The sequence below is a fragment of the Xenopus laevis genome, chromosome 4L, assembly GCF_017654675.1.
Source record: "Xenopus laevis strain J_2021 chromosome 4L, Xenopus_laevis_v10.1, whole genome shotgun sequence".
Classification (NCBI taxonomy): domain Eukaryota; kingdom Metazoa; phylum Chordata; class Amphibia; order Anura; family Pipidae; genus Xenopus; species Xenopus laevis.
Window position 1 is genome coordinate 45,248,479 of NC_054377.1, and position 27,339 is coordinate 45,275,817.

General features: G+C 37.9%; 2 protein-coding genes across 3 annotated transcripts; one reads left to right on the forward strand and one right to left on the reverse strand.

Moving 5' to 3' along the window:
• Nucleotides 1-2,452: 2,452 nt before the first annotated feature.
• Nucleotides 2,453-12,626, reverse strand: cenpn.L (centromere protein N L homeolog; the record flags this gene model as incomplete). Its single annotated transcript, NM_001095089.1, is given in 11 exon segments — nt 2,453-3,476; nt 4,616-4,745; nt 5,097-5,209; nt 5,720-5,774; nt 7,787-7,888; nt 9,256-9,426; nt 9,729-9,805; nt 9,920-9,979; nt 11,164-11,209; nt 11,863-12,043; nt 12,527-12,626. Coding segments are annotated over 11 exon segments (1,101 nt in total). The 5' UTR covers nt 12,571-12,626.
• Nucleotides 12,627-12,759: 133 nt separating this feature from the next.
• cmc2.L (C-x(9)-C motif containing 2 L homeolog) lies at nt 12,760-22,334 on the forward strand. Of its 2 annotated transcripts, none has more exons than NM_001171789.1 (4): nt 12,760-12,821; nt 18,623-18,720; nt 19,415-19,486; nt 21,597-22,334. In NM_001171789.1, exons 2-4 carry the CDS (start codon nt 18,640-18,642, stop codon nt 21,681-21,683), a joined length of 240 nt encoding a protein of 79 aa, NP_001165260.1. In that variant the 5' UTR covers nt 12,760-12,821; nt 18,623-18,639; the 3' UTR covers nt 21,684-22,334. The 2 variants fall into 2 exon arrangements, with proteins under 2 accessions (NP_001165260.1, XP_018111828.1); XM_018256339.2 differs by lacking the exon at nt 12,760-12,821 and adding an exon at nt 12,983-13,005.
• Nucleotides 22,335-27,339: the final 5,005 nt, after the last annotated feature.

Genomic DNA, 27,339 nt, shown 5'->3' on the forward strand with positions numbered 1-27,339 from the left:
CACGATCATACAACGGTCGTGGAACTCTGAAATGACTTAAAATCGTTATATCTTACAACAGGGGCTAAGCACCGATTGATGACATCTCTTAGCTCTGTTTAGAAGGATATAATTTACAGCCCTATCAATGTCCCTTTTCTAATTTGCCATTGCTAATTAGCCACAAATGCTCCTTGGACCTTCTCCTTCAAGGATTTTATTACAATTAAGTGCCTAGCCTGCCTATTTTTGGATCAAAATCTTATCTGCCATCAAGATGCCCAGGCATTCATTACACATGGTGTAAGTGGTATAGGTTCACATAATCCTCAGCCAATAGCTTCATTCAGTAGCCTTGCACCACAAATATTTCTGCAGCCTTCTGGTACTGTGTGGTACTTATAAGAGGGCAGATGGGCAGGATAACAGGCCAAACTCAAAACACCTGTTGGCAGGTGGGTGAGTGATTAAATGGGAGACTGGAAAATGCTAAAACTACGAAAACCATTGTCTTCATTGGTTGTACTTCCCTTTATGTCATTAAAAGCAGCATGTACTGTAAATCACCTCTTCTGAGCATGCATGTAAATAAGACCCCTGTTAACCTAGTAGTAAAGGGCTCAACATTTTTTTTTAATAGACTTTCTAGCTAAAGGATCCCCCAAATGAAAACCTCAAGTCTCATATCTACAGAATAAATGGGACTGAAGCGTTAAGGGGGCACCCCAACAGAAGACCACACATTTTTACAAAATGTATAAAACAAACCACTGTTTCATAAATTTAATATTTCAACAGGAAAAATAGTGTCCAAAAAAAAAAAAAAAAGGAAAAAAACATTTAAATGTGTTCATATTGCCTGTAAAACATTATAAATATACACATATATGTTGAAAACACACAAGTAAGACAGACAAGCAGTTTGCTTACCCTACTGTAATAAAACTGTATTTATAATGTAAGTGGAATAAAAGTCTAAATGGTTTAAAAAATATTGCCAGGACAACAACTGGATCCTTTATGTGACAATGTCACATTATCAGAAACGCATAAAGGAGGACAGTGTAAACTAATACAATTGATAAGATTATGGTTAATTTAGAAAGCCTTTAGGGATTTTGCAAAACAAAAAATATAAATTTTATTAAACAGAACAGAGCTGGTTATGAAAACAAAGATGATTTTGAACACTAATAAAATGGAATATTGCCGTTTATTAAAAAATCAATTCACATAGGCACTTATCAATATTAGCCAACAACATGGCAGCGAATGATTAAAATAGTAAGCCATTGTTGTACAATATTAGAATATACTGTATTGATTGCAATGATCTTTCCTTGTCTAACCTAACAGGACACATGGAAAGATGAAAACCATCTAAAAGTGAAATAATTACATGTTTAAAGATTCCCTAAGGACAAGATTAGATGCTGCATAAAAAGATCACTTTATACCCATCCCACAAAAAAAGGTATACGTTTTATAAACAGGTTATACCTTAAAAGAATTGTTTGGTATAAAAATAAAAACTGGGTAAATAAAGAAGCTGTGCAAAATAAAAAAGTTTTCAATATAGTTAGTTAGCCAAAAATGTTTTGTATAAAGGCTGGAGTGACTGGATGTCTAACATAATAGCCAGAACACAACTTCCTGTTTTGCAGCTCTCTTGGTTTCCACTGATTAATTAATTACCAGGCAGTAACCAATCAGTGATTTAAGGGAGGCACACAGGTCATAACCGTTTGCTTTTGAATCTGACCTGCATGCTAAAGCATCAATTGCAAACTCAATGAACAGTTATGTCCCATGTGGGCCCCCTTAAAGTCATTGGCTAACTCAGCGTTAGACAGCTGAAAAGCAGGAAGTTGTGTTCTGTTATGTTAGACATCACACCAGCCTTTATAGATTACATTTTTAGCTAACTAACTATATTAGAAACATCTTTTATTTTGCATAGCTTATCTGTTTACCTATTATTTATTTTTACACTGAACTGTTCCTTTAAAACTATAGTCCCTTTAACAGACACCAATGTATATGTTCACAGCTCACAGCAAATGTAGAGAACATTATTTGCATACTGTATATGTTCTTATCCAAGTATACAAGCAGTTATTTACTTGTCTTATCAAAAACATTCCCCCAATATAGGGCTGTCCTGGTGAGTTCTTATAGCTAAATTTAGATGGTGCCACTCTATGGGAAGGACAATGTCTCTGCAGTGTGGGAACTACAGTTGTCCTTGGCATCCAGTAAGTAATACCTTTAGTTTTTGTGTTAAATAATGACACAGAGCGAACAACTTTCTAACCAATACAAAAGTGCCCTGAAAATGCAGACCCAGCTCTTCACGGAAATCTAGAATTCAGGTTGATCTTATGGTGTCTCTATTTTTAGTCTGCTGTAGCTTTGAAAATACAGTGATTTTGACACAACAATATACCATCCTGGGAATGATATTTCTGTATTTGTTAAATTCTATGGCTTCAAGTTTAAAATACATGAACATTATATGGTTCATGAACTAGGAGCAGATGCAAGTTCTGTGCACTTTTAGTAAACACTATATAGTGCATGCCCATTGTGTAACTCCTGGGCACTGAAACTTGAGCCAGTTGTACCTTAGACAGCACATCTTCTGCAAGATGTAGAGCTCCGTGTGCAAGGGATAGTGTACTTTTTGGGTTACAAAAACAGATATTAAGAACAGGGCTTCAGATGTACCGTTCACTGATATGTACTTCAAAAGAGCACAGTGTGAATTCCATGTATGTAAAAAGGTACAACCGCTAAAACTTGCTCCTGGCAAAGTAGCAGATCATGTAGTCTGCACAATGCTTTGTGTGTCATACTGGAAGTGCAAAAAGTTGTCTCCAACAACACTGGTTGCAAAGAAGGTAGGGGAAATGTGGCAGTTTGCACCATGTTCCCCCCTTTGTAAATAAACCCTCTTATATTAACTTAGTTTAAACCTACAAAAGCGGCAACTTAGTCAATACAAATTTCTATATATACAGGCCTAGTTAAATACATTTATTGTTTGTGCAGATCAATGCACCCCTCAAAGTGTCAATTATTGAAAAAACTATAATAATGTAGAAGCCAGAGGCTTATACATGCTGTAAAGTTTAGGTGCAAAGTGTCATTATTAGTATAAAAACATTAACTTTAGAAAAATACATCTACAATTCAAAGAACATCTGGATCAGCTTGTGTGCCATGAATTTATACAAATTTACTTTGCTAGTCTATATGTATGTGAGGTACTAGTAACAAAGCCAAGGCAAGCAAGTGGAGTTGTGCAAAAATGCTTTAAAATATAAAGATCTCTAAAAAAGTTCTGAAATACAACAGGCCTTTCCAAGTGTATGTTCAAACATTGGTGGGTTGACTGCTTGAAGGATGCATGCTTCGCTTTTCTGTGATTTTAAAACTATTCCTGGCCTTGTGAGGAATACAAGAAAGTAAAGTGGAAATCGGTGCTTCTGCAATACCTACAGAATAAAAAAAATCAGAGAAAGCATAAAGTAATCTGTACCAGGTAGTAAATGTATGCTGGATCAAACGCATTTTAACATGGGCAATGGTCAGTGTACGGACAGTTTCATGCAGGGGTAAATTTCCTATAACTAACTTTATTCCTCCTAGCAAAACTCAAGAACAACAGATTACATAACATCACATAATGGATAAAAACTGTAAATGAAAATGCCCACATTCTGCTCTTGGACAAAACACCTTAATAATCCTTAAACCAGGATCAGGTCTTTACTCCCACTGGAGACCCCTTCTACAGAGAGTTCCTCATATTGAGGCCTCCAGGACTTTGCTATTAAAATTACTTTTTTAACACTATTGGTTTTTACATTTTTATTTTGTTCCAACAGTTCATTTGGATTGCAGAGAATCTTGCTGATAGTTGTCCTAAAGCTCTGTTCTCAGCTTTCGTTTGTGAGCACACAAGAGAGAGAACACATGTAGAGCTATGACTCTCTCTGCTGCAAACATATTTTACACCTTCCCATAATTTGGTGAAGGGGTCTCCTGATTCATTTCTTTTCAAATGCTACACAATGGTGGTTCTTATTGGGTGCACTCTTTTTCATTTAGTTATAGTTTCAATATGGTGTGTTATCATCTGACAAATGTACATTCAAGAGAGCTGCAAGGTGGATTCTGGTCCTGCGAGAACCATAATATTTTTCTTAGAGTTAAACAGTTATATCCTCCCCTAAATAATCTAGCAAGTAATGATACAGCAATGGTCTCCTATACCAGTTAACTTATTATGAGCTATGGGATCCTCAACCAAAGGGTGTCCCCTCCAACAACAACAACCTTTGTTTTTTAGAAAGTCTTCTATACAGAATTAAAAATAGATGAAGAACCAAATGTAGTTTTTGGCCAGAACTGGTTGCTCTGCAATGCTTGGGAGCTGTAGCTTTTTTTTGCCATGCGTTGTGATTTTGGCTAATGATCACAAAAATACCATAACATGCCAGCACATTTCATTTAATGCCTACAAGTTAACTATTCAGAAGCATACAGTACATTTGGTAAAAAGAAATACTTTTGTAAGCAAAGTTGCTTTTTAAGGCTATGAAGAAAAAAAAGAAAAAAAAACAATGCTTACCAGCTGGTGCTAACGATCTGATGGCCTCAAGAAGATGGGGGCTGGAAAACTTGACAACACATCGGAAGGGCTCGTTTACAGCAGTTAAATTACCACTCATTGCAGAGTCTGCTTTGAACATAGTTTCAAGCTGTTAATAAAATAATTCAGAGAGAGACAATTCAGGAATCACATCACAGAATATTAGAACTGGTTAAAATTAAGTTACTTTAATCATCATAGATTCTTAATAAAATAAGACCATCGGTGTAATTTATGTAGGTTGTACCAGTGCAGATACCCATAGCACACAATCAGATTTCATTTAACTAAAATAATTTCTAATTAGAGATGGTATTGGTCACTGCACTTGCAATCTATGTTAGTAAATGAGCCCTGGTGACCTAACTGTGCTACACAATCAGTGTGGCTCCTGCTGCTACATAGCAAGTTAGTTTAAAAAAAAAAAAAAAAAAAAAAAAAAATGATGGCAAAGGTGTACCTTGTAGGAGGCAAGTTCTAGTTTTGGAAGTGGACCCTCGCCAAAGGTTTCACAAGTCAGATGATAAACTCTGTCTTTTTCTCGCATATTTTCATAGGTGACCCTTGGATCAACTGGAGAAGAAAAAAAAAAAAACACACTTCTTCATTGTAAACATAGTACTGTGCCACAGATGACACACATTGTAAAATAAATGCTATTTACAATGTATTTTGTAATTTTGCATGGTTCTCAACTTAAAAATGCAGTTGATGTATAGTATATTGTTTGTTATCTCTAAGATAAATAATAAATTAGCATTACAAACTTTTTACCTGATCTGAAGCACTTTTTCTTAAAACAATGATGCCTGTGGTACTTTACTACAAAGTGTGGCCATATAATTAGTGTTCCAAGGTATCCCTTGCTCCACCCTGGGCGGGCAGGGCCCATATACAGTATATTACTTGAGAGATTACTGGGCTACACATGCGCACATCTTAAAATAGCACCAGTTAGCTGGGAGTAGGAAAAACAAGGTGATGTAATAGAAAAAAAGTGCTTATGGATGTAGTCTGCCCCATTAAATATTTAACAACTCCTTCATGTGTAAAATGAATGCGTTTGGGTAAAATAGAACATACCAATATTTGGAGTCAGGGCTTTTTCATGAGGTTTTGAGTGATGTGAAGAGAAGGGCTGAAAAACAAACCAGAAGGCACATTATACTCACATTTGAAAATTTATATATTTATCATAGGCAATAAATAAAAATAAATGCAAACTCTTATAATTAGGCTGAAAAGCATCTTTTAGACTGCCTAACTGTTGTTCATAATCCTGTATTCTTCCTTGCTAAAAAGTCATCCCACCTTCTTTAAGCCATTCAATGTTCCTACAACCAATTCAGGGAGAGCATTCCGCAATTCACAGCATAGAAATCCCTTTTCAAACGATACGATGGAACCTCCTGTCTTATATTCTCAACAGATGCCACCACATTTGCTGTACGGAGTTATAGGGTAATAAAGCTTCAGAGAGTTTATGGCATGTCCCCTTATATATTTATACAGTTACCATATCCCTCCCCCCAGCTGCTCCTCTCAAGTGTAAACATTCAGACCTGAATGACTGCGAACTGAAAGGTTGCAAAAGTTTGAGAACCGAAAGATTGCAAACCAAAAGGATTGCAAACCAAAAGACTGGCCTTACTGGTGCTTTATAAAGGGGAAGAATTACTAATAGCTTTATTTTTCTAACCAACAAGTACTCTGAAGTCCCATAAGGGTATAAGTGTGTTTGCAAATGTTTAAATCCTAAAACATTGCATTTATCAACACTGATTTTCATCTGAAACTTAGCTGCCCCAATTGCCAGTTTGTCCAGACGCTGCTGCAAAGATGCCACATCCTGTATGGAGTTACTCAGCCTGCAGAGTTCTATGTCATTTGCAAACAATCATAACTTGCTTACAATATCCCCCCCCCGTCCAAGTCATTAATGAACAAATTGAATAAAAGTGGGACCAGGTTAAGAACCGTAACCCAAGCATAGAATGCATAGATACAACCCAGTTTTCTATCATTGGTTAAGATTACAGTTGTTTATGTTAGGCAAATCACATCAACCACAACCCCCCTATTAACTTCATCAAAAAAAGCAATTAAATGTGTTTATGAAATCTATCCTTCATAAAGCCACCATTATTACTAATTATAATGCCATTCTCCATAACATAATCTTGAATGTTTCCATATTAACTACTGAACAACTTGCACACCGCAGATGTCAAGCTTCTGGGTCTTTTATGGCCAGGTTAAAATCATAATCCCTTTTTAAATACTGGTATTACATCAGCTTTCTTCCAATTCACAGGTACCATACCTGATGAAATTGAAAAAGAGACAAAGTGGCTTGCCTAAAACTGAGCTAAACTCTTTAAACACTCTAGGGTGTACTCCCGTAGACCTGATGCCTTGTTCACATTTAAAAAAAAAAAAAAAAAAAATTTGAAGTATGATATCCTGTCAGCCACTGATTTTTTTTTTTTTTAATCGCAAAATGAAAATTTAATATAAGCTTCCTCATACTGAAGTAAGAAACTTTCTAAATACGTTTAATTAAAAATTCTGCAATGTTTCTGAAATAATAAATTTATATTCACTACTCCTCTCTCAGCATGTTTCTCTTCATTCGGTCTTCTTGCAGCAGAGACAGGATTTCTGGTGATTTTAATAGAGTGAGCTCTAATACATCTTCTAGGCAAAAGTAGCCCCCTATAAAATATATAGGATCTAACGGTCAATGACACCCAACTCCTGCATGAATACATAATGAGAAACAGATGCTGAGAGTACGGAATACTAAAGATAATCTTGATTATTTCAGAAACGGTAAAGAATTTTTAATCAACTATATTTATAATGTTTCTTATTTCAGTATGCTGAAGTTAATATTAAATTTTCATTTTCGCCATAGTTCCCCTTTATACTGAGCCCATTGTGTCACTATAGATTGGGTCTTAAAACTCTTACTCCTTTTGTATATAACAAACTCTTAGTAACAACAGCATATACAGAAAAATAAATGGAAGAAAAACACTTTCACTTTACAGGGGAGATTTGCAAATCAGCAGAAAACTGTAACACAGAAATAAGTGAGTACTAAAAAGTGAACAGGAAAGAGAAGATCGTAATAGCAAATGTTCCCACCTGATTAAACCGCTTAAAAACAATATCCTTTAGGGATTCCAGGCATCGACCCTTGAGCTCCATTTCCTGAATCTGACTGTATTTGGAGGCTATGACAAGTGCCTGGTAGAGATATGTTAATTAATCTATTAATTAAACAAATTAATCAGTCCAACGTCCACATAAGAGTAAACACATTATGAACGGACAATGCAACATATTAAATGGCAGGTGCAATTTAATTTAGAAATACAAAAAAAGTACACAATCACATGCAAACCCATTATGCAGAAAATTGTGAAATATGTGAATGTCAGCTTCTGTCCAACTTAAAGGAGAATTCAACCGTAAAGTAAAAAATCCCCAACCCTACATAGACCCCCCCTCCCCCCAAGCCTAGCTGCTACCCCGGGCAAATGCCCCCAACTCTTTAATTACCCCTCGGTGCAGATTCTGTCTAGCGGAGTTCACGGCAGCCATCTTCTTCTCTTCGGTAATCTTCAGGAAGCAAGTGACGTACCGGCGCATGAGCAATTTTCTGTTTCGCAACAACTGCACATGCGTCGAAAGTCACAGAAATTGCAGAAACGCCAGTTTCATTACGAAGATAACCGAAGAGCTGGAAGATGGCTACTGTGAACTCTGCTAGACAGAATCTGCACCGACGGGTAAGTAAAGACTTAGGGGCATTTTCCCGGGGTAGCAGCTAGGCTGGGGGGAGGGTCTATGTAGTGTAGCGTTTTTTTTTTTACTTTAGGGTTGAATTCTCCTTTAAGCAAATAATTCCAAAATTCTCACTTATTAGATTTTTATTTGTAATACCACCACAGCACATTGTGTGCCAAACCTGGAAAATGACATAAAAAGTGGCTGCTAACTATTCAAAATGGCTGCACATTGTTGTTAGTAATAGCTCATTATAATACCTTTAAATTGTTCCCTTCTATAAGACAGAGGTTAGATCTTTCCATCATTGTACCACACTCCTTTTTTTCAAACACATTCACTTTGAAAAAAACAAAAAAACACGAGTCCATAATTTAGTGCCTGTGGCTAGGAAACCATGCACAAAAAAATGCACACCAGGGGAAAGCCCTGCTCTTAAATAAAGAAGACACCCTAAATTTGATAGCCCTTTTCATATCTGCAAAATGTTTAAAGAAACATGACCCTCCTAAACACAAAAACTTTTAAAAAGTCACACAAAAGCACAAATTGTTAAACATTGATCATTAATTAAACGTAGCAATATAAATTTGTGTGTTCATATAAAAATTTCTGTTCTCATTATAAAATTGTGCAGACAGCAGACAAAGGATTTCTGCTGGTTGCATAGTATCTCTGGTGGGACTGTGCATGTACTAACACATTCAGGACATCACTGATAAAGTTACATTTACAAGTTAACCTGTATCAATGCATTTTCTCAAAGCTTATTAGGTGTCATAGATCTCTATATTTCCAGGTAAAGAATCAAAGGGGGTTAGTACCTGGCACATTAGAGGCTGACATGCCTTTCCGAGGCCGGTAATAAAGACATACGGTGTCTGAGAGTGATACACCGCAAATGTGGCCTTGTATTGATTCGGCCTTGAATTGTGAGTTCCCCAAGCAATTCGAATCCACAGTGCCTCGCCAAACTCTTTGAAGTTGATGGTCACCTACAATTACAAAAATAACCCCCCCCAAAAAAACAGGTGGGTTAAAGTCATTGTCATACATACACTATATGGCTTGACATGAGGCCAAATACACGTCATCATCTTACAATACAATAAGAAAATGTATTTTTGCCTAGCAATAAACTGCTCTGCTTCGCCCTTGTGCTTCATTAAAACATACTACATTAGGTAGTAATTAAAAACATGATCCTTAAACTATGACAAAGCTGTCCGCCTGTCATTACATAGTTTTTATTTATATATTAACTTTTTATTCCTTTTTTTAAAAGAGAGAGTCTTACATTTTTTGAAACTGCATGAATGCTCTTTTTAAATTGAAGTTTGAATTCTGATGCATCAAAGAGATCATTTTCAGACTCTGAAAAAAAAATTACATATAAAATTACAGCGTTACATGGAAGTTTTGGAACATCTCAGAAAGACAATAAAGTAGTTATGCTAATAAGTATAATTAAAAGGTTTTTTTTCTTACCTAAACGTTTAGACATTTGATAAACTGTCCAGGTTTTTTTATTTGAATAGGCATGATTAACTGTGAATGGAAATAACTGTGAATGAAAAATGTCAAGTACAGGATGAAGCAAACACTGTTTAAGCGAATTATTTAGTTTACATGTCCAGCTAGTCCCTATTGCAAAAATAAGCATTTTAACAATAGGCACTTTTAGTAGAAATCTCTATTTTTTTTATATTTTTAAATTTTAACGTTCAGTTGTGTTTCCCTGCTAAAAGCTCCATGCACAGCAAGAGGGGCCTCCTCTTTAGTCTAACTATCTTTACTAATGAATGTTACGCACATGAAGAAGAAAGGGACAGAGTCAGAAAATGCACAACACTGGTGCTGCTGTCCTTCTACACACTGCCACTTTTGCATGAAGTAGTGGAGGCAGGGGTCAATGACCCACTCCTTCACTGAAACAGCACAGGACACAAGATTGGGTACAAAAACTTTATTCTCTAATAAAACCTTTATAATGTAGATATATATATATATATATATATATATATATATATATATATATATATATATATAGATATATATATATAGATATATATATATATATATATATATATATATATATAGATATATATATATACACACACACATATATACATATATATATATATATATATATATATATACACACACACACAGTTTGGTGCAATGTCAAGCGTTTCCTGTACTTACATATTGTGTAAATCTTCTGTGGGTTTGGATGACCAAGCAGTGAAATTGTTCGGTGGGACCGAAACGTCGGATAAGATGTGATTTTTGATTAATAAATCAACACAATTTCACTAAACTACAGAGAGTGCTGATCCAGGGCCCAGGGCTTTGTATGGTGGTGAAAAAAAAAAAAAAAACCGACCTGGTGCACTCCACATAAAGTGGTTAAATGCCTTGATGCTGGTAAAAATTTACATATATTTAGTGAAAAAAAGACTGCACTCACAGGACTTTGTATGAAAAAAAGCCACAAGGGCTGTGATTTTATTCCTCAACGTTTCGGCTATCAAACTCTAGCCGTCCTCAGGAGGTGATATATATATATATTTTATTTTTTTATTACATCTGGTGGTGACCAAATTAAATTAATAAAATGTATATGAAATTGGCTTACTTCTGGATGAGCAAGCACAATACCCATTTCCCACAACATCATAAAACCAACAAAGAACCTTTGCAGACACCTTGCATTAACTATGACAACTTACAAACTAAGTCCAGTGCTGCAGCATGATCCAATGTAGCATTTCTTGCCTAAAAAGTGAAAAATAAATACAGAATTTGAGTTGTGTGTAAAAATGCTTTTGGTTTTAAATCATAATGGTACCAAAATATGGATTTAGACACTTTTCTCATGTCCTCCCAGTGTATCTTGACACATTGCATATACTGTTTCTATGTTATTCTTACGTTTTACCAAATAGTCTCTATATTTTACCTGAAATAATAGCATGAGTAATACTGCAAAAACAAAAACCTAAGCTTGCCTGTATTGAGGAAGTTTTCAAGGGTTAAAATTGTCATATGGAGAAATAAATGTAACTTGTTTTTGGCAGAATGCATTATTATGCCTATCCAAAAAAAATAACAGGGGGCACAGTGTGTTCCCTATAGCAGAGCTTCTTGCTGAGCGAGACCAAAACATACAACAATAGAAGTATTTGAAGCTACAAACCGTTTCTTGAGTGTTTGGGCTGCTCAATCCGATAGTGATCTGGTTTTGCCACTTCCAGAATGTATAACATATGGAAATTGGAGGTTCACTGGAGAGCAATTGTGTTCAATTTAAATTGCTTTTATTCTGGGTGCACCCAGAATAAAAGCAATTTAAATTGAACACAATTGCTCTCCAGTGAACCTTCATTTTCTACAAAACGTACAACACTCCTAATTCAAGTCTGCAGTACCTCACAGAAACGAACCACTTCTGTGGCTGTAACCTCCTTGGGATATCGTAATGTGAAGGTTTGCAATTCACTCTCTGTTAAGAATCCCCACGTTTTAAGGATGGTCGCTGTCTCTGAGAATGGGAGTTTCAGAATAATCCTTTTAATAAATTCAGCAAGCCATTCATCCATCACCAGCGCACTGTAACAAAAAAAATCAAAATGACATTAAACAGATTTCATTTGTCATTTTTTTAATTTAGTGGACATTTTTTGTTGCTGATTTCTGAAACTCTCATTCACACAATTTGCCCTTGAAGTAATGAAGACTCAAATCTCCTAACAAAATCAGGCTAGTTTATTTTTTACATTGCCCAGATTATCTTGCCACCGAAATCTGTCAGGGATTTAAGTGGGAGACACATGTGAATGGATCTGCAACAGCAAAAAGCAGATATATATATATATATATATATATATATATATATATACATATATATAAACTTTAGCTCTTAGCTTCAGTGAGAAAATCAGCTTAGACTGGACAAATCCTCAACAACAATGTCAAAACTTTTTTTTATTAAAAAAAGAAAATATAGGGGGGGTTCCAGTTCGTAGGCCATTCGAATACATCAGTGCCCAACCTGTAAACACATGCAAGTGCCTGACGATCCCCCATACTCACCTTTGCCGCTTTCTCTTTTGCACAATTTCGGCCGCCGGAGCCATTCTTCCTATTGCCGCTTCCTTTGAATTGACCAATCATAGCAAATGCCGGCGTCGCATCTCCGTGACGTCTTCGCAAAGCGCCCTCTGCTACACGTGAAAATAGAACCCGCTTTCCTATGTTTCATTGGCTAGAGTGTCCGGTCAGACTCGCTAAGGATTGGGTGAAGTAGACGAGTAGGCGGATACAACCTTGAACAACAGCCTTCCTAGTGTTATGCAGAGTGGAGGAATCAGATGACCACCGAGCCAAGGTTTGTGCACTTGTGTTTGTAAGCGGGTGGGAGGTGGAGGAATTATGAAAGAGAACTGGCGCTGAAGTGATGCCTAGAAATAACATGTGTAGTAGCATATGGCAGCTCTCACTATTTTTTCAAGGTCACAGGAGGCAACAGACCTAGCAGGACAGCTCTCTGTTAGACCTTTCAGTTTACAGCAGTTATGTGTGTTTTCTTTTGATGTACACAGACCATGGCTTGTTTCATTACTATCAATGTGGTGGAACCCACAAATGTGTTTTTTAGTTTGCAACAATATAAATATAATTGTTTGCGTTGCAATAATCCGTCAGGGTCAGGGCACACGCTTAGATTCCTGCCGGCTGGCCGCACTTGGAGCGCTTAGTTTTCTGAAGTCGCCCGAAGTTCCCTCGCGAGGCAACATCGGAACACGAAGAGCTCCAAGTGCCATCCGGCCGCGATTCACATTCTAGCTGGCAGGAGGCAGTTTGGGGAGATTAGTCGCCCCCAAAGAAGAGGAGATATGTTGCCGGGCAACCAAACCCCCCCCCGAATCTGAGCGTGTGCCCTGACCCTAAATAATATATTTACGCAATATGTTGGCGCTATATAAATACATGTTAATAATAATATTTAGGGGCAGATTTATCAAAATATGAGATTAGAGTGGCGAAGTCCGACCAATCCTTCGAAATTATGGTGCGGTTAGCGGGATTCGAACAACATGATTTTCGACCGACATCTGTCAGGAAATTGATTGGCCAGGTTAAAAAATCTTTATCGGTCCCAGTGCAATCTATCTATGTTTGCAGGGCCAAGCAGGCAGCTCTCCATTGTTTTCCTGGCAAATTGGTCTTTTTAGTTGATGGACAATTCGTACGATCGTTCCGAGATAATCGTGGTTTTTTTTTTTTTTTGTGAGCTGTAATCTCACATTTTGATAAATTTGCCCCTTAGATTGCAAACTCTACAATACAAGTCAGGAACCTCTTTCTGTGTCTCTTGCCACATGCTACTCTATATTTATTACAATATTGCTATCTTAATTACAGTGTTTGTCCGTTGTACAGTGTTGAATAACCGAGTAATGCTGGATACATTTCTACAAAGATAGATACATACATAGAAGGATTGAAAGTCTGTGTGTTAAAGGACTGATTATTTATGCCAACAAAATCAAAATTATGGTGAAATTTGGTGATATTTCTAAGTATTATTTTATATTTGTTTTTCACTTTTGCACTTTCACTGCACAGGAGCAGTAAATATTAATCTGTGGGGAACATGCACAGAACCCCTTCAAGGGCCTGACATCTGTGGTGAGGTGGAATCAGTTTTAGGCCATTAACTGTGTAGAACCATAGGCAGTGGTCCTAGTAAAAATTATACTGCATGTCCTGACATAACCATATTCACACACACAACTTTGTGTAGCTCTTGCGCACACACATATATATATATATATATATATATATATATATATATATATATATATATATATATATATATATATATATATATATATATATATATATATGAGCAAGGCACTGTACTGAGAAAGTCCTGAGAAACCTCCCTTTCTTTAGCAGAGATGACAAATCTGAAAAAATCTGTGGGATTGTAACCAGTTTTAACGGTGGCCATACACGGGCAGATTAAAGCTGCCGATAGATTCGGCAGCTTATCTGCCCATGTGTGGGGGCTCCCGATGGGTCCAACCGATCGATATCAGGCCAAAAATCGGCCAGATATCGATCGGTCAAGTTTGATTTTTGTACGATACAGGACCGCATCGGCTAGTTAATGCGGTCCTGTGACCCATCGGAGCCCCAGGGCCGAACGTTCGGATTCATCCGATATCGCCCAGCCGTTGGTGGGCATATCGGGTCAAGATCCGCTCGTTTGTCGACCTTGCCAAACGAGCGGATCTTATAGTGTATGGCCACCTACATTGCTTTCTCGGTGTGCAGTGGATGTAGTTACAGTATTATCGGCTTTTGCAGCTCGGTGCTTTGGAGTAGAAAGACATGCATACCCAATTTGGATTCGTGGGGGGGGGGATGTGTACTTTCTGAAAATATATGGTTTTCTGGTGTGAACTTACTTTTTTCTACCTTTACCCCCCCGCCCCCCAACTATGTAAATGTGTTGATTTCGCAGTACCGGAAATGACAGAAGTTGGTGTCTACTTTTGGGGCTCCTACATGCCACATTCTTAGGTAAACCTATACGTATTGGGCAATTATATTTAGGGTGTTTTACATTGGTACCTAATGATGTGTGGGAGATATGATGCTGTACATTGGAAGCTTTGTGGTCATTTGAAAAACTTTTTACCAATTTCTATAAAAATGATAGCTTTAAGAAAGAATTGCAACTTGGTAGTTTAGCATACATAGATCTATTTACCCATTTTTGAATCTGGTCTTTCTAATAATGTGTAGTTTTCTAGGGTAAACCTACTGTTAGTCGAGTGTTTGGCCTTGAAATCAGAAGCATGCCATTTTGTGGAGTGGTGCTTTGGAAATTTGGTAGTGTACTTCTTGGAGAAATCTCCATTAAACTATGTATATATTTGGTATTGGTGCATTTAGGAGACAGAACTTTCCAAATCTGCTGTATGTTTCTTATATATGTAATTGTACTATGTGAAACATGATTTTTTTTCATTTTATTATACACTTGGAAGCCTATATCTTATTACAGAAGTGGAATTACACCAAAATTCTATCATATTTTAATTGACTGATAATCTGATAGAATTGACCCTACTGTGTGTCACTGTGATAGGGACCTTAGATTGTAAGCTTCACTGGAGCAGAGACTGATGTACAATTTCTTTAACACATTGATTATTTGATATCAATGTTAGCTGGCTGAGCACTGGAGTTTTGGGACAATTTGTATCAGACTTGGTCACTTTTTATCAAGAGCACAATGTCTACATCTGTGTAATATTTCAAGGCCACCCCCCCCATTGGTGTAAAATTTAGTAATTATTGTTAGAACATGTTCATCTGAGGCACAGTATCTTAACCTTCGGTTGCAGAACTGCAACCTTTAATTTGGTTTGACCCTTGATTTGATTTTGAAGGGTTCTGGGAGTTGCAGTTCAGCAACATCTGGAGAACCAAGTTTTAAGAAAGGGGTATAAAGCATCAAGCATCTAGGTAATTTTAGATAAACTCCTACAGTCATATGTACACATGATATTATATCCGCAGGTAAGTCACTTTAAAGGTCAACTATGCCCAAAATATGCTGTGAGGAGCAATACAATTATTGCTGTACAAATTCTGTGTTGAGGTCATCTTTGCTGTCCAAAATTGAAGCTGCTCCTGGTACTTGTTGGTAATAAACTGAGCTGAAGCAAGCAATGCCAGGCATTTCATGAAACCATTTTGTTCTCCATTGCTCAAACAGGATAGTACTAAATTAAAGGGAGTCCAAAAAAAAGGTTACTAAATGTGTGGAAAGTCTCAGTTATGAGGAATGTTTGGCCAAGTAGTGAATGTTTTACTGAATAAGGGATGCTTATGGGAAGATATGATAACTATGTAGAAAAATATTGGGGGGGGGCATACCACAAGCTAGACCCTTCCAGACAAAAAGCTTGAACTTGTCATTTTTCAGTGTTACTATATTAAAGAGATTAAATAGCTGGATTGTTTAGGTTTTATCTTGCTGTGTCTATAAAACACACTGTGATCTTGTGCCACCTAGTGGCCCCAGTGTATCATTGCTTCATATCATCCCTATAGCCATTCCTGAGCAGTTTATTTTAAACAGAATTTTTTTTGTATTTTTAAAAATTGTTTCCTTTTTCGCTTTAATCATAAAACCTTAGCTTGTACTTGAGCCTAACTAAGCTGTATAAATTCATATCCGTGGCTAAACAATCCTTTTGGGTTTGTTTAATTTTAAAATGACTTAAGGTAGTGATCCAAATTACAAAAAGCTCGCTTAACCAGAAATCCCATGTTACAGCATACCTTTCCAGTGAAACCCAGCTTGTAGATGTGATGCCTTGAAAACATGCGATGTTGTCGTGTCCATTGAAATACGGCTTGCCTTTTGCAAATGACGGGACAGTCTCATTACCTCATTACCATGGCTTCTCGTGACGCAATGGCTTGGGTTGGAGCACGAATCTTTCATTAAATGTTTTGTTTTTCTTGAGAAAAATTGTCCTGGTTCAAGTCAGTGTATGAAATATTCATTTTGCAAGGATCAGTTCTTTTCTGCCATAGACTTTGGCTTGGTTGGTTGATCTGATTATTTGACCCATGTTTGAATTACATGTGGGTTGGGTAGGGGTGGATGATGCTTTTTATTACTCTGTGATAGAGTCCTGCGCCTGTCCATTTTTTGGAATCCGTACCCGCAACCCGGATTTTTACCCTCTACCCGACCCGCAAGTACATTATCGGCAACCCGGACTGGCAACCTGCTGACCATCAAGAATCAGGAAGTGCTGTTATTCCGGAAGTGACATGATTGGAAGCAGGTGTGATCAGAAAAAAAAGAAGTAAAAATCTCTATTGTGAAGACCCACGTCCCACAGAACCGCCAACCCGCATCTATACCCGCACCCGGAACTTCAACCCGCAGGGTACCGCAGGTTTTTGCGGGTAACCCGCGGGTACTTGCCCCGCTGCAGGACTCTACTCTGTGATGACTGCCAACACATACCAGTATGGGACATTGTCAACCTAATTTTCATATTTAGAGGTCAACTTTTCTACAGAAGTTTGATCGCTTTAGTGTAATAGGGTAATCACCCCCTTCCACTGTTTGTAGTTGGCTGTAAAAGCTTTTCGGTATCGCCTTTTGGGTGGGCATTATTCATCCGTGACTGAAATGGCAGCTAACCAGTTTGCACTTGTGGTTATTTCTGCCAACGCTTTATTAAACAAATTTACATTTATAAATTATTCAGTGTAAATTTCACAGAGATCAGGACAAACTGGAACCGTACTCGCTTAAAGGGGTGGTTCACCTTTGAGTAAACCTTTTTATGTTATAGAATGGCCAGTTCTAAGAAATTTTTCAATTGGTCTATATTTTTATTTTTTTATAGTTTTTGAATTAATTTCCTTTTTTTTTCTGACTCTTTCCAGCTTTCAAATGGGGGTCACTGACCCCATTAAAAACAAAAGCTTTGTAAAGCTCGCCATTTATAGTTATTGCTACTTTTTATTACTCCTCTTTCTATTCAGGCCGTCTCCTATTCATATTCCTGCCTCTTGTTCAGATCAGTACATGGTTGCTAGGGTAATTTGGACCCTAGCCACTAGATTTCTGAAATGGCAAAGTGGAGAGCTGCTGAATAAAAAGATAAATAACTCAAAAACCACAAATAATAATAAATTAAAACCAATTGCAAATCCTCTCAGAATATCACTCTCTATCATACTAAAAGTTAATTCAAAGGTGAACAACCCCTTTAAGTGCATGGAAGTCACTAGGAAAACACCGCGAGGGAAATCTTTGGAAGAAGCCGGAAGGGGTTGGTGGTTGTAGTGTGACCTCATTTGGGTTGTGGCCAGCTGAAAAGGACTATAAATGGCACTTTGCACTGCAACAAATGTATCTTTCTTATAACATGTAATGAGATATTCTATAAGGTCATGTCAGCCTATGTTTTACCCTAAATTAAACAACATCTTATTGAAACTTGTGTCGTGTGGGTCTATAGTGGACCTTTAAAAGAACATTTTTTACCTTTATATATTAGGCTTTATTGGAGTAAGAGCAAAAAAAATTACTCGGTTTAAGTATTTTGTCTAATTTTGGAATTATGCTTAATTATACAGTTACTCCTTAATATAAGATGCATCCAGACTTGTCATCACACCTGCACACAGAGGAATGCAACGTGGCAATAAACCTTCTGAAGCAGTGTCACAACGAGGTAAGTATTTGCTGATTTGTGGAGAAGTATGGAGATTTTAGGAGAAGTTTTTGAGCCCCTTGTAAAATTCTGTTTCTTAAAGTGAAAAGGGGTGAAATGAGAGAAACCAGTCATAGCGAATCACTATATATCCGGAAACCCGTTCTCCAGAAAGTTCCTAATTACAGGAAGGCCATCTCCCATAGACTCCATTATAACCAAATATATAACATTTTTATAAATGATTTCCTTTTTCTCTGTAATAATAAAACAGTACTTTGTACTTGATCCCAACTAAGTATAATCCATCCTTATTGGAAGCAAAAAAAGAGCCTTTGGGGTTTACATAATGTTTAAATAATTTTTAGCCATCTGGTATGAAGATCCAAATTACAAAAAGATCCCTTATGCGGAAAGCCCCAGGTCCCAAGCATTCTGGAGAACAGGTCCCATACCTGTATATTTATTTTCAGTGAATCTGGTGCACTATGTAATTGGATTTAAATTTGTGGTTTTTGAATTAACCTTTTTGCAGCTCTCCTGTTTAGTATTCCCAACTATATGGTTGCCGAGCTCCCACTTACCATAGCAACCAGACAGTGGTTTGGAAGTTAAAACAAAAACTGAAGCCACATGAAAATGTTCTAAGAATAGGCTAATCTATGACTATCTTCTAAAGATTTCTGCACTGATAAGGTTTCTCCTGCTTTCTCAGAATCGCTTTCTGAAGTATCTTGGTCAGTGTAATGAATTTGATCGAGAGATGCGGAAGTGTTTGAAGAAAGAGGTGAATGGGTTTTATTTTGTGTTTTACCAAAAATGACAAGTGTTTAGTTTGGTCTGTTTGCATGTAAAGAAGGAGGGAATACAGCGACATGCAGAGATGATGAAACAAAGGTGGTTCATTAGTTTGTGGGGTTTTTTTACTGGTGCCCCAGAAAGCATTCCCAAGACCAGAGGCTTAATATCTACCTATGTTTAGCTTTATTCAGTATATAGCACTTGTGCTGAAAATGTCTTCCCCCTTCATTCTCCTAATTCAAGTAAAGCCTCATGGCATGAATTGCTGTGTCAATGATGATTATTTTCTGTGTAATGATTTTTTTTCTTCCTGTCAGTGCAGACATTGGGGTGGTAGTGATTCTTAAAGTAGAAGGAAAGGTCTTTTAACTTGGGGGTGCCAAAAGTTAGGCACCCCCAAGTGATACCATGTACTTACCTGAAACTTCATCGGCCCTGGGTTATTCCAGCGAGCACCCCGAACATTGTCTTCCTGCTTCTTCTTTCTTCAAATTTCCCAGGGCAGACGTATGCGCAGTAGAATGAAATAGCCATCTTTTTCGATAAAAAAAAAAATTGGCTTTTCGCACTACTGCGCATGTACAGCTGCAAGAAAAAAGAAGAAGCTCTGTGGTGCTGGCTGGAAGAAGCCGGTGCAGTTTTCTCCTGATAGGAGCACAGGCCCAGAGTTTCAGGTAAGTACATGTGATCACTTGGGGGTGCCTAACTTTTGGCACCCCCAAGTTAAAAGACCTCAGGAGACCGTAATGTACTTAATGCACTGCACACTCAGAATCTACTCACTCTGCAGTAGTGGTGCTGGTCCTCCGTTGACCCGGCACAGTCCCTTAGCAAAGGCAACTTTTTGTTCATGGATCCACACACACACACATTTCAGCAGTGGGGAAAGTGCCCCATCTTTATTGATTTATATCATCACCAACACCAACGTTTCGGGAGGTATAACCTCCCTCATCACCAACATCAATGTTTCGGGAGGTACAACCTCCCATCCTGATGGAGGTTATACCTCCCGAAACGTTGGTGTTGGTGATGATATAAATCAATAAAGATGGGGCACTTTCCCCACTGCAGAAATTTGTGTGTGTGCAGATCCTTGAACAAAAAGTTGCCGTTGCTCAAGAGACAGGACAGGCTCCTACTCCTAGCACAGTGCTATGAACTTCCTTCACTTTTCTTTTTCCCAGCCGAGGAGTGAATTGTAGTTCCCACATTGAATTTACAGAGCTCAGTTGCAGTTAATTATAGCAAGGCAACTCCTATTCCAGCACAAAGCATACTGATTAATCATGCTGAATATAGGTATGCACCATTCAAGGCTGAAATGGCATTTAACAATGTATGATAAATGCTTATTACACGCCAAAGTGCAGCTTTAGCATAACATAGAAATAATTGTTGTGTACCATGCCTGTTGTATTAACCCCGATCAGTACGATTGAGCCGATAGACCGGAGTATCCTGTCTTTATCTTTCCAGTCAGTGGTGAGTACGCTTGGGCAAACCCAGGCTCTGTACTGTAAACGCTGAGGCTTGTGTGCCTTGCATTGTTCATTTGTGTTCACACTGCAAATGTTTATCTTTTTTTATGCCTTTACTGTGTGGATCTGAAATTGAGCAATGATCAGAAGCACACGCGTCTCTAAGTTCTTGCTAGCACTGTGCAAATGGGAGGGTGGCCAAATAACAAGTCACCAGTTCTTAGCATTGCAATTTAGAAATAACCGAGCTGCTTGTAGCTGGAATATAAATGTTGTTAAGTAAAAGGAGCACACCAGTAAATCAATTAATATTTTATAAAAACCATAAGGAAAAAAAAATGGTGAATTTAAACCCCCATTAAAGTGTTATGAAAATGATTCCTGTTATTGTGTGATTTCTGGTATACAGACATATATAAGTGCTATTGTCTTATTTTTACACTGTGTAGAGAACAGTTACTATACATAATAAACATTCAAAACATATATTATTTTTATAGTTAAGGTTTCCTGCCCACTTATTTTGCCTTAAAGGACAATGCAAGTTAAAAAACATTATTGAAAATGTTGCTGTAGTTACATATGTCAAGAGCTCACCATTTTATTCTTCCCCAGTATGAGGACAAAAGAGCTAAAAGCCGTGCCAAATCGGATCACATGAAACAGAGGCTCCTAAATGCTGAGAAACAAGCTGACAATTGAAGATTGTGTCCAGGAATGGGTCACATCACGTGGACACTTGCCAAGCCTTCAGGCGGCATATACCTCTGAGACATCGGCTGTTAACAGCTTGTTTTTATTGAACTGTTACTACCGAAAGTTTTTTTCTTTTCTTTTTTTTTTTTTTTGATTGTGTGTGCATTTCTTAGAAGAACGATAAATGGGGCTGACTTTTATATCTAACAAAAAGTAGGAATTTCATTCACTGTACCAGAAGATCTGGAATTAAAGAGAATACATTTAAAAGTAAAATAAAAATAAATCCTTGACTCTAGTAGTTGGGTTTGACTAGCCTGAAGTCATGTCCCAGACTGATTCATTGGCTCCAGTCTCTGCTTTTAGCACAATGGCTCTTAAATCTGAAATGAGGAAGACCTGGCCCATTACAGCCTTATACATTTGTGTTCTCCAAAATGAGTTGCAGAACTCCACTCAATTGGATAGATACAGTAGAGTAGAGCAGGGGGTATTGAACTTGTGTTACTGCAATTCATGTTAAGTAAAATTCCCAGCATCCTTAGCTAGCTAACACATTGACTTGCAGAATAACCCGTGAGCATGTATCATAAATTCTCGTCAAGTATTTGGCTGATTTACAAATGCTAAATAAATGTGCCATTGGCTTTTACTTTATGGTGTTATTTAATCGACTGTGTTCTAAATACATGTTAAATGTCACCCCAAAACAAAAACTATTAAATCAGTTGATGGTGCTGCTCCAGCAGAATTCTGCACTGAAATCCATTTTTAAAAGAGCAAACATGGGGCTAGACATAAAATCCATTTCCCAGGTGCCCCAGCTATGTGACTTGTGCTCTGATAAACTTCAGTCACTCTTTACTGGCACAGTGCAAGTTGTAGTGATATCACCCCCCTCCCTTCTCGCCCCCCAGCAGCCTATCATCAGAACAATGGGCAGCTAATAGATTGCAGCTCCCTAATACCTCTACGGAAGGATTAAGCTGGCCATACATGGTCTGATAAAAGCTGCCGACTCTGCCTGTCGGCATTAGCCCGTGTGTTTGGTCCTCCGATGGGCTTCCCCGATCAATATCTGGTCGAGAGTTTCCCAGGGGTAAAAATCACGTTGGATCGCAAACCGCATCTGTTCGTTGATCCGACCACGCATATTGCACGCATTATGATCCAATCATTGGGCCCTGGGGCCCACGATCGGATCAGCCTGATCGCCAACCTTGACGGTTGGAATATCGCCAAATGAGCGGATCTCGATGTGTACGGCCACCTTTAGTTTGCATTGCTAAAAACCCTGCTTTTTCCTGCTTCTGTGCTATTCTCATGTCTTCATTGTGCCTGATTCTGTCAAAGCACAGAATCCTGCACAATGCAGATGGCTGCCTCCGGACCAATATTACAGCTAAAAAAAATATACAGCATTTGTTGGTTCAAAATAAAATTTTACATGGAAGAGTGAATTATTTGCAATGTAAACCGTGTAATTTAGAAATAAAAAGGAAACCATAAAAATCACAGAATCCCTTTAATACAATATAGAGCAGATTAATAACATTCTAATTTGATTTTTTTATCCCAATTTGAGTTTATGTGGCAAAAATCTCATATATCGGTTTTTACGAAACTAAGATTTTGAGTTAAACCTTAAATATAAAAATCAGCTGCTGAGTTTACATAAGGTCAATGGGAGTTGTATCAGCAAAATTCAAGCTTTTTTTTTTTTTTTTCTATTGGAGCTTTTAAAATGTATTCAAAATCTGGCAGATTAATTGAAAATTACGGTACAGAAGTGCAATTTCCAGTGTAATCACCGCAGTTTTTCCAGAATAATAGAATTGTTGCGTCTGGTGCATTTGCCATTTCTTCAAAACAATCGAGTGTGAGTTTTGTTGCAAATTGGGTACAATTGTGCCAAATATTTATAAATCCAACTAAAGTGCGTGATTGACACAGGGTGCTGTGGGAACCCTAGAAATACTGCTTTATGATTTTGCCCCTTAAACCTTTTAAAATATGAATGTACAATAAGAGGCAGATTTATCAAGGGTCGAATTTCAAAGTAGAAAATACTTCGAAATTCGAACATCGAATAGAATCCTCCGACATTTGAATTAGAAGTCAGAGGATTTTATTCATCGTATGATCGTATTCCAATCGTAGTACGATCGTACTTCGAATTGTACGATTCGACCGATTTTCCTTCAAATACAAAAAACTTAGAAAATTGCTCTGGAAGGTTCCCATAGGATAACATAAGTATCTAAGTTGAAGTTTTTTTAAAGAGACTTCGATTATCGAATGGTCAAATAGTCAAACTATTTTTACTTCGAATTGAAGTCGAAGTAAATATGAAGTCGTAGTATCCTATTCGATGGTCGAAGTATTCAAAAAATTACTTCGAATTTCAAATTTTTTTTACTTCGAAAATTCCCTCAAATTCACTTCGACCCTTGATAAATCTGCCCCTAAAAGTTACCTATTGGTCATATTGATCGTTTTTTGCTGAGAAGTTTGCATTTTAAGTTATTGTTGGATGAAATTTCTAAACCTGACTGTTTTGACAACCTGACTGTCCCTTAATCATTTCAATCGATTAATAATCCCTTCAATAGAAACCAGGTGGGCATGCAACATTGTTTGTCACTGGATACTGTCCGTCTTGGCAAAGGGCAAGCAAAATATGCAGATAGTTTGTACAGGGAAATAACAGAGAATTATGCCTGTATAGGTATTTACTAATTGTAAGAACTATTCAGCCAGTACATATTTCATGTCCTTATCTATAAAATATGACAGTGTTATCATAGCAGAGGTATGTACAAAACCACTTCCGCAAAGTCTCATTTGTATACAGCATGGCTAGTTATCTCTGTCTCTTATCTGAATACTGTCACTTATTATAAATGTTAGTAGACATACTTGAGAAGGAAGTATGGAGCAAAAGGCAGGAAAAGATATGTCCCCAGACTGCTATAAAATGTTATATATGTCAGGTTCTATGTACATAATCTGTATGTAAATGTCAGATAATGTAGACCTGTGGTTTTACTCTTTACTCAGTGGATCAGTGGTTTCTTTTGCAGAAGCTAGCTATATAGGGCCAATGGTACACAGAGTTAAAATACCCGTCTGCCTGTCGCTGCTCCTATGTTATTTATTGGTGAGTGCCTTGGCTGGCGCACACAGCAGTAACAGACCTTCCACAAAAACACAGTGATTTGCCAGTCACTGCTCAGTGTGGAAAAGTCAGGGTGCTCACCTTGAAATATCAACAGGGATCCTCCAAGGTGGGGTTGTGGGGTACCCGTACTGCACATGAAATCACAGGTATCCCACAATTTCATCCAGGAGAGCAGCCCTAAAAAACTAGGGAGGCCTGGCCCCCCTGAATTTACACTTCAGTCACTTTGTCTGCTGATGTCACCTGCTGTTAGTGGTAAGGGCAGACAAAGAGGCAGATTTATCAAAATGTGAGTTTAGAGCTTAATAAATAAAAAGTCACCCATGTTCTATTCTTTCCTACAGGATTTTTAGAACCATATTTATAAACTGGTGATCTTTCACCAACTGATAATGACAATTCTAGAATTAGGAATGAATAGAATGTGGGGGAGTTTTTATTTATTAACCTTTAAACTTGAATAACTTTGATAAACTAAATAGCTGAAACTGCAAACTGGAGAGCTGCTGAATAAAAAGTCAAATAACTCAAACTCCACAAATAATAAAAAATAAATGGCAAATTGTCTGAGAATATCATTTGCTACATCATACATACAGTCAAGGGTGTTCAAACATGCGGCCCACAATGGATATGAATGCGGCCCAGCTTGAAACACTCTGTTCCAGAGGAAATGTCATAATCCTATATAATAAAGTTGAAGTGTCTCTGCGTCCAGTCCCTGTGTCCGTGGGATTGCGCTACTGCGCATGTGCCCCACGGACCGTCTCTGGCGAATTTTCTACATATGTTCTAGCGCCCGTTAATTTAATGGGCAAACCCCCACATGTAATAAAAGGCACTAAGTTTGCCCAGGAGCAGTAACCAGTAGCAACCAATAATATGTTTGCTTTTAAACATGTGACCAGGAAATGCTACCTGCTTATTGGTTGCTATAGGTTACTGCCACTGGGCAAACTTAGTGCCTTTAATTACATAACCCCATTAATGTCTAGTAGTATAATAATACGTCTATTTACTGTAATGTCCAGGTGGATTTTCTTTACTTTTACAAATCAAAAGTGTTTGTGTATCTCGTGTGGCCCCAGTGTTTCCAATGTAGCCCAGGGAAGCCAAAAGTTTGGACACCCCTGCTGTAAGTTAACTCAAAGGTAAGCAACCCCTTTAACTATGAGCTGCAATTTCTTTCCCCCCATATGAACTTCCACTGTGTGTGATGATCTGGTAAACATGTATATGTCTATGGAGATTCTAAGGCAAATTTACAGATTTGGGTGCTAAAATCCACAAATCATAAATATGTTTTGAGAAGAATAATCTGATTGGTTGCCATGGGCAACTTGTGTATTTTAGCACCTGCCATTTTAAATCCACTACTCCATTATTTAGGCTGCCAAGCCAAATCTGGCGGTTTACAGAAAGCTAGATAAATATCGTCTAAAGGTGGCCATACGCGGGCCGATTAAAAGCTGCCGACAGACTGTGTCGGCAGCTTATTGGCCTGTGTATGGGGCTTCACCGATCGAGATCTGGCCGAAAGTCGGCCAGATCTCGATCGGATGGGACAAAAAATCCCGTCGGATCGCGGCCGCATCTATTCGTTGATGTGATCCGACCGCCGTTAGGCATCGTTAGGATCCGATCGTTGGGCCCTAGGGCCCACGATCGGATCAGCCCGATATTGCCCACCTCAAGGTGGGCATATCGGAGGGAGATCCGCTCGTTTGGCGACATTGCTAAACGAGCGGATCTCTCAGTGTATGGGCACCTTAAGCCACTCAAAATACAACAGCTGACAGTTTGTAAAATAGCTGTATGCTGTACATCCATCTTTAGGCAGCTTTTATCATTCCCCATTTCTATCCAGGCCACAAATGTTTTGTAGTAGTGAACGTCAACCTGTGGCTCTCCAGACGTTGCTAATCCTCAACCGCCAGAAATCCATGACGACCAAAGTGTATTATTTATGTGCATGGGAAGCTTTTATTTCCTGAAGAGTTACTAGATTGTAAATATGTTGCCTGTGGCCCTTTTTAACTGGTTCTGTACTACAATTCCTTAGGGTAGAACTACATGGACGTATCCGGCGCGCTGCGACAAAACGCATGCGACGGGGAAAAAAGGTAAGATAGAAATGGCGGATGAAGTCGCAGCGTTGATCCGATCCGACGATGACTGTCAGATGCAGACCTTATTTCCGTCGCATGCGTTTTGTCACAGCGCATCGGATCGCACTGAAAATGTCTGTGTAGTCCTACCCTAACAGATACTTTCTAATTTTGGAACAGCTGATGATCAGGAATGGTAAAGTTGAAGCTCAATAACAAAATAATTAATGTGCCAGTTCCATAAAACACTTTCTTGAAATTGCTAGTAGTAATCCATGAGGATTCAAAAGTTTCAGTTCTAATAGCTCCGGCCCTATATGTAAGGGTAAAACTACACAGGAGATTTTTATCAGATTTCATGTGATCTTCCCAT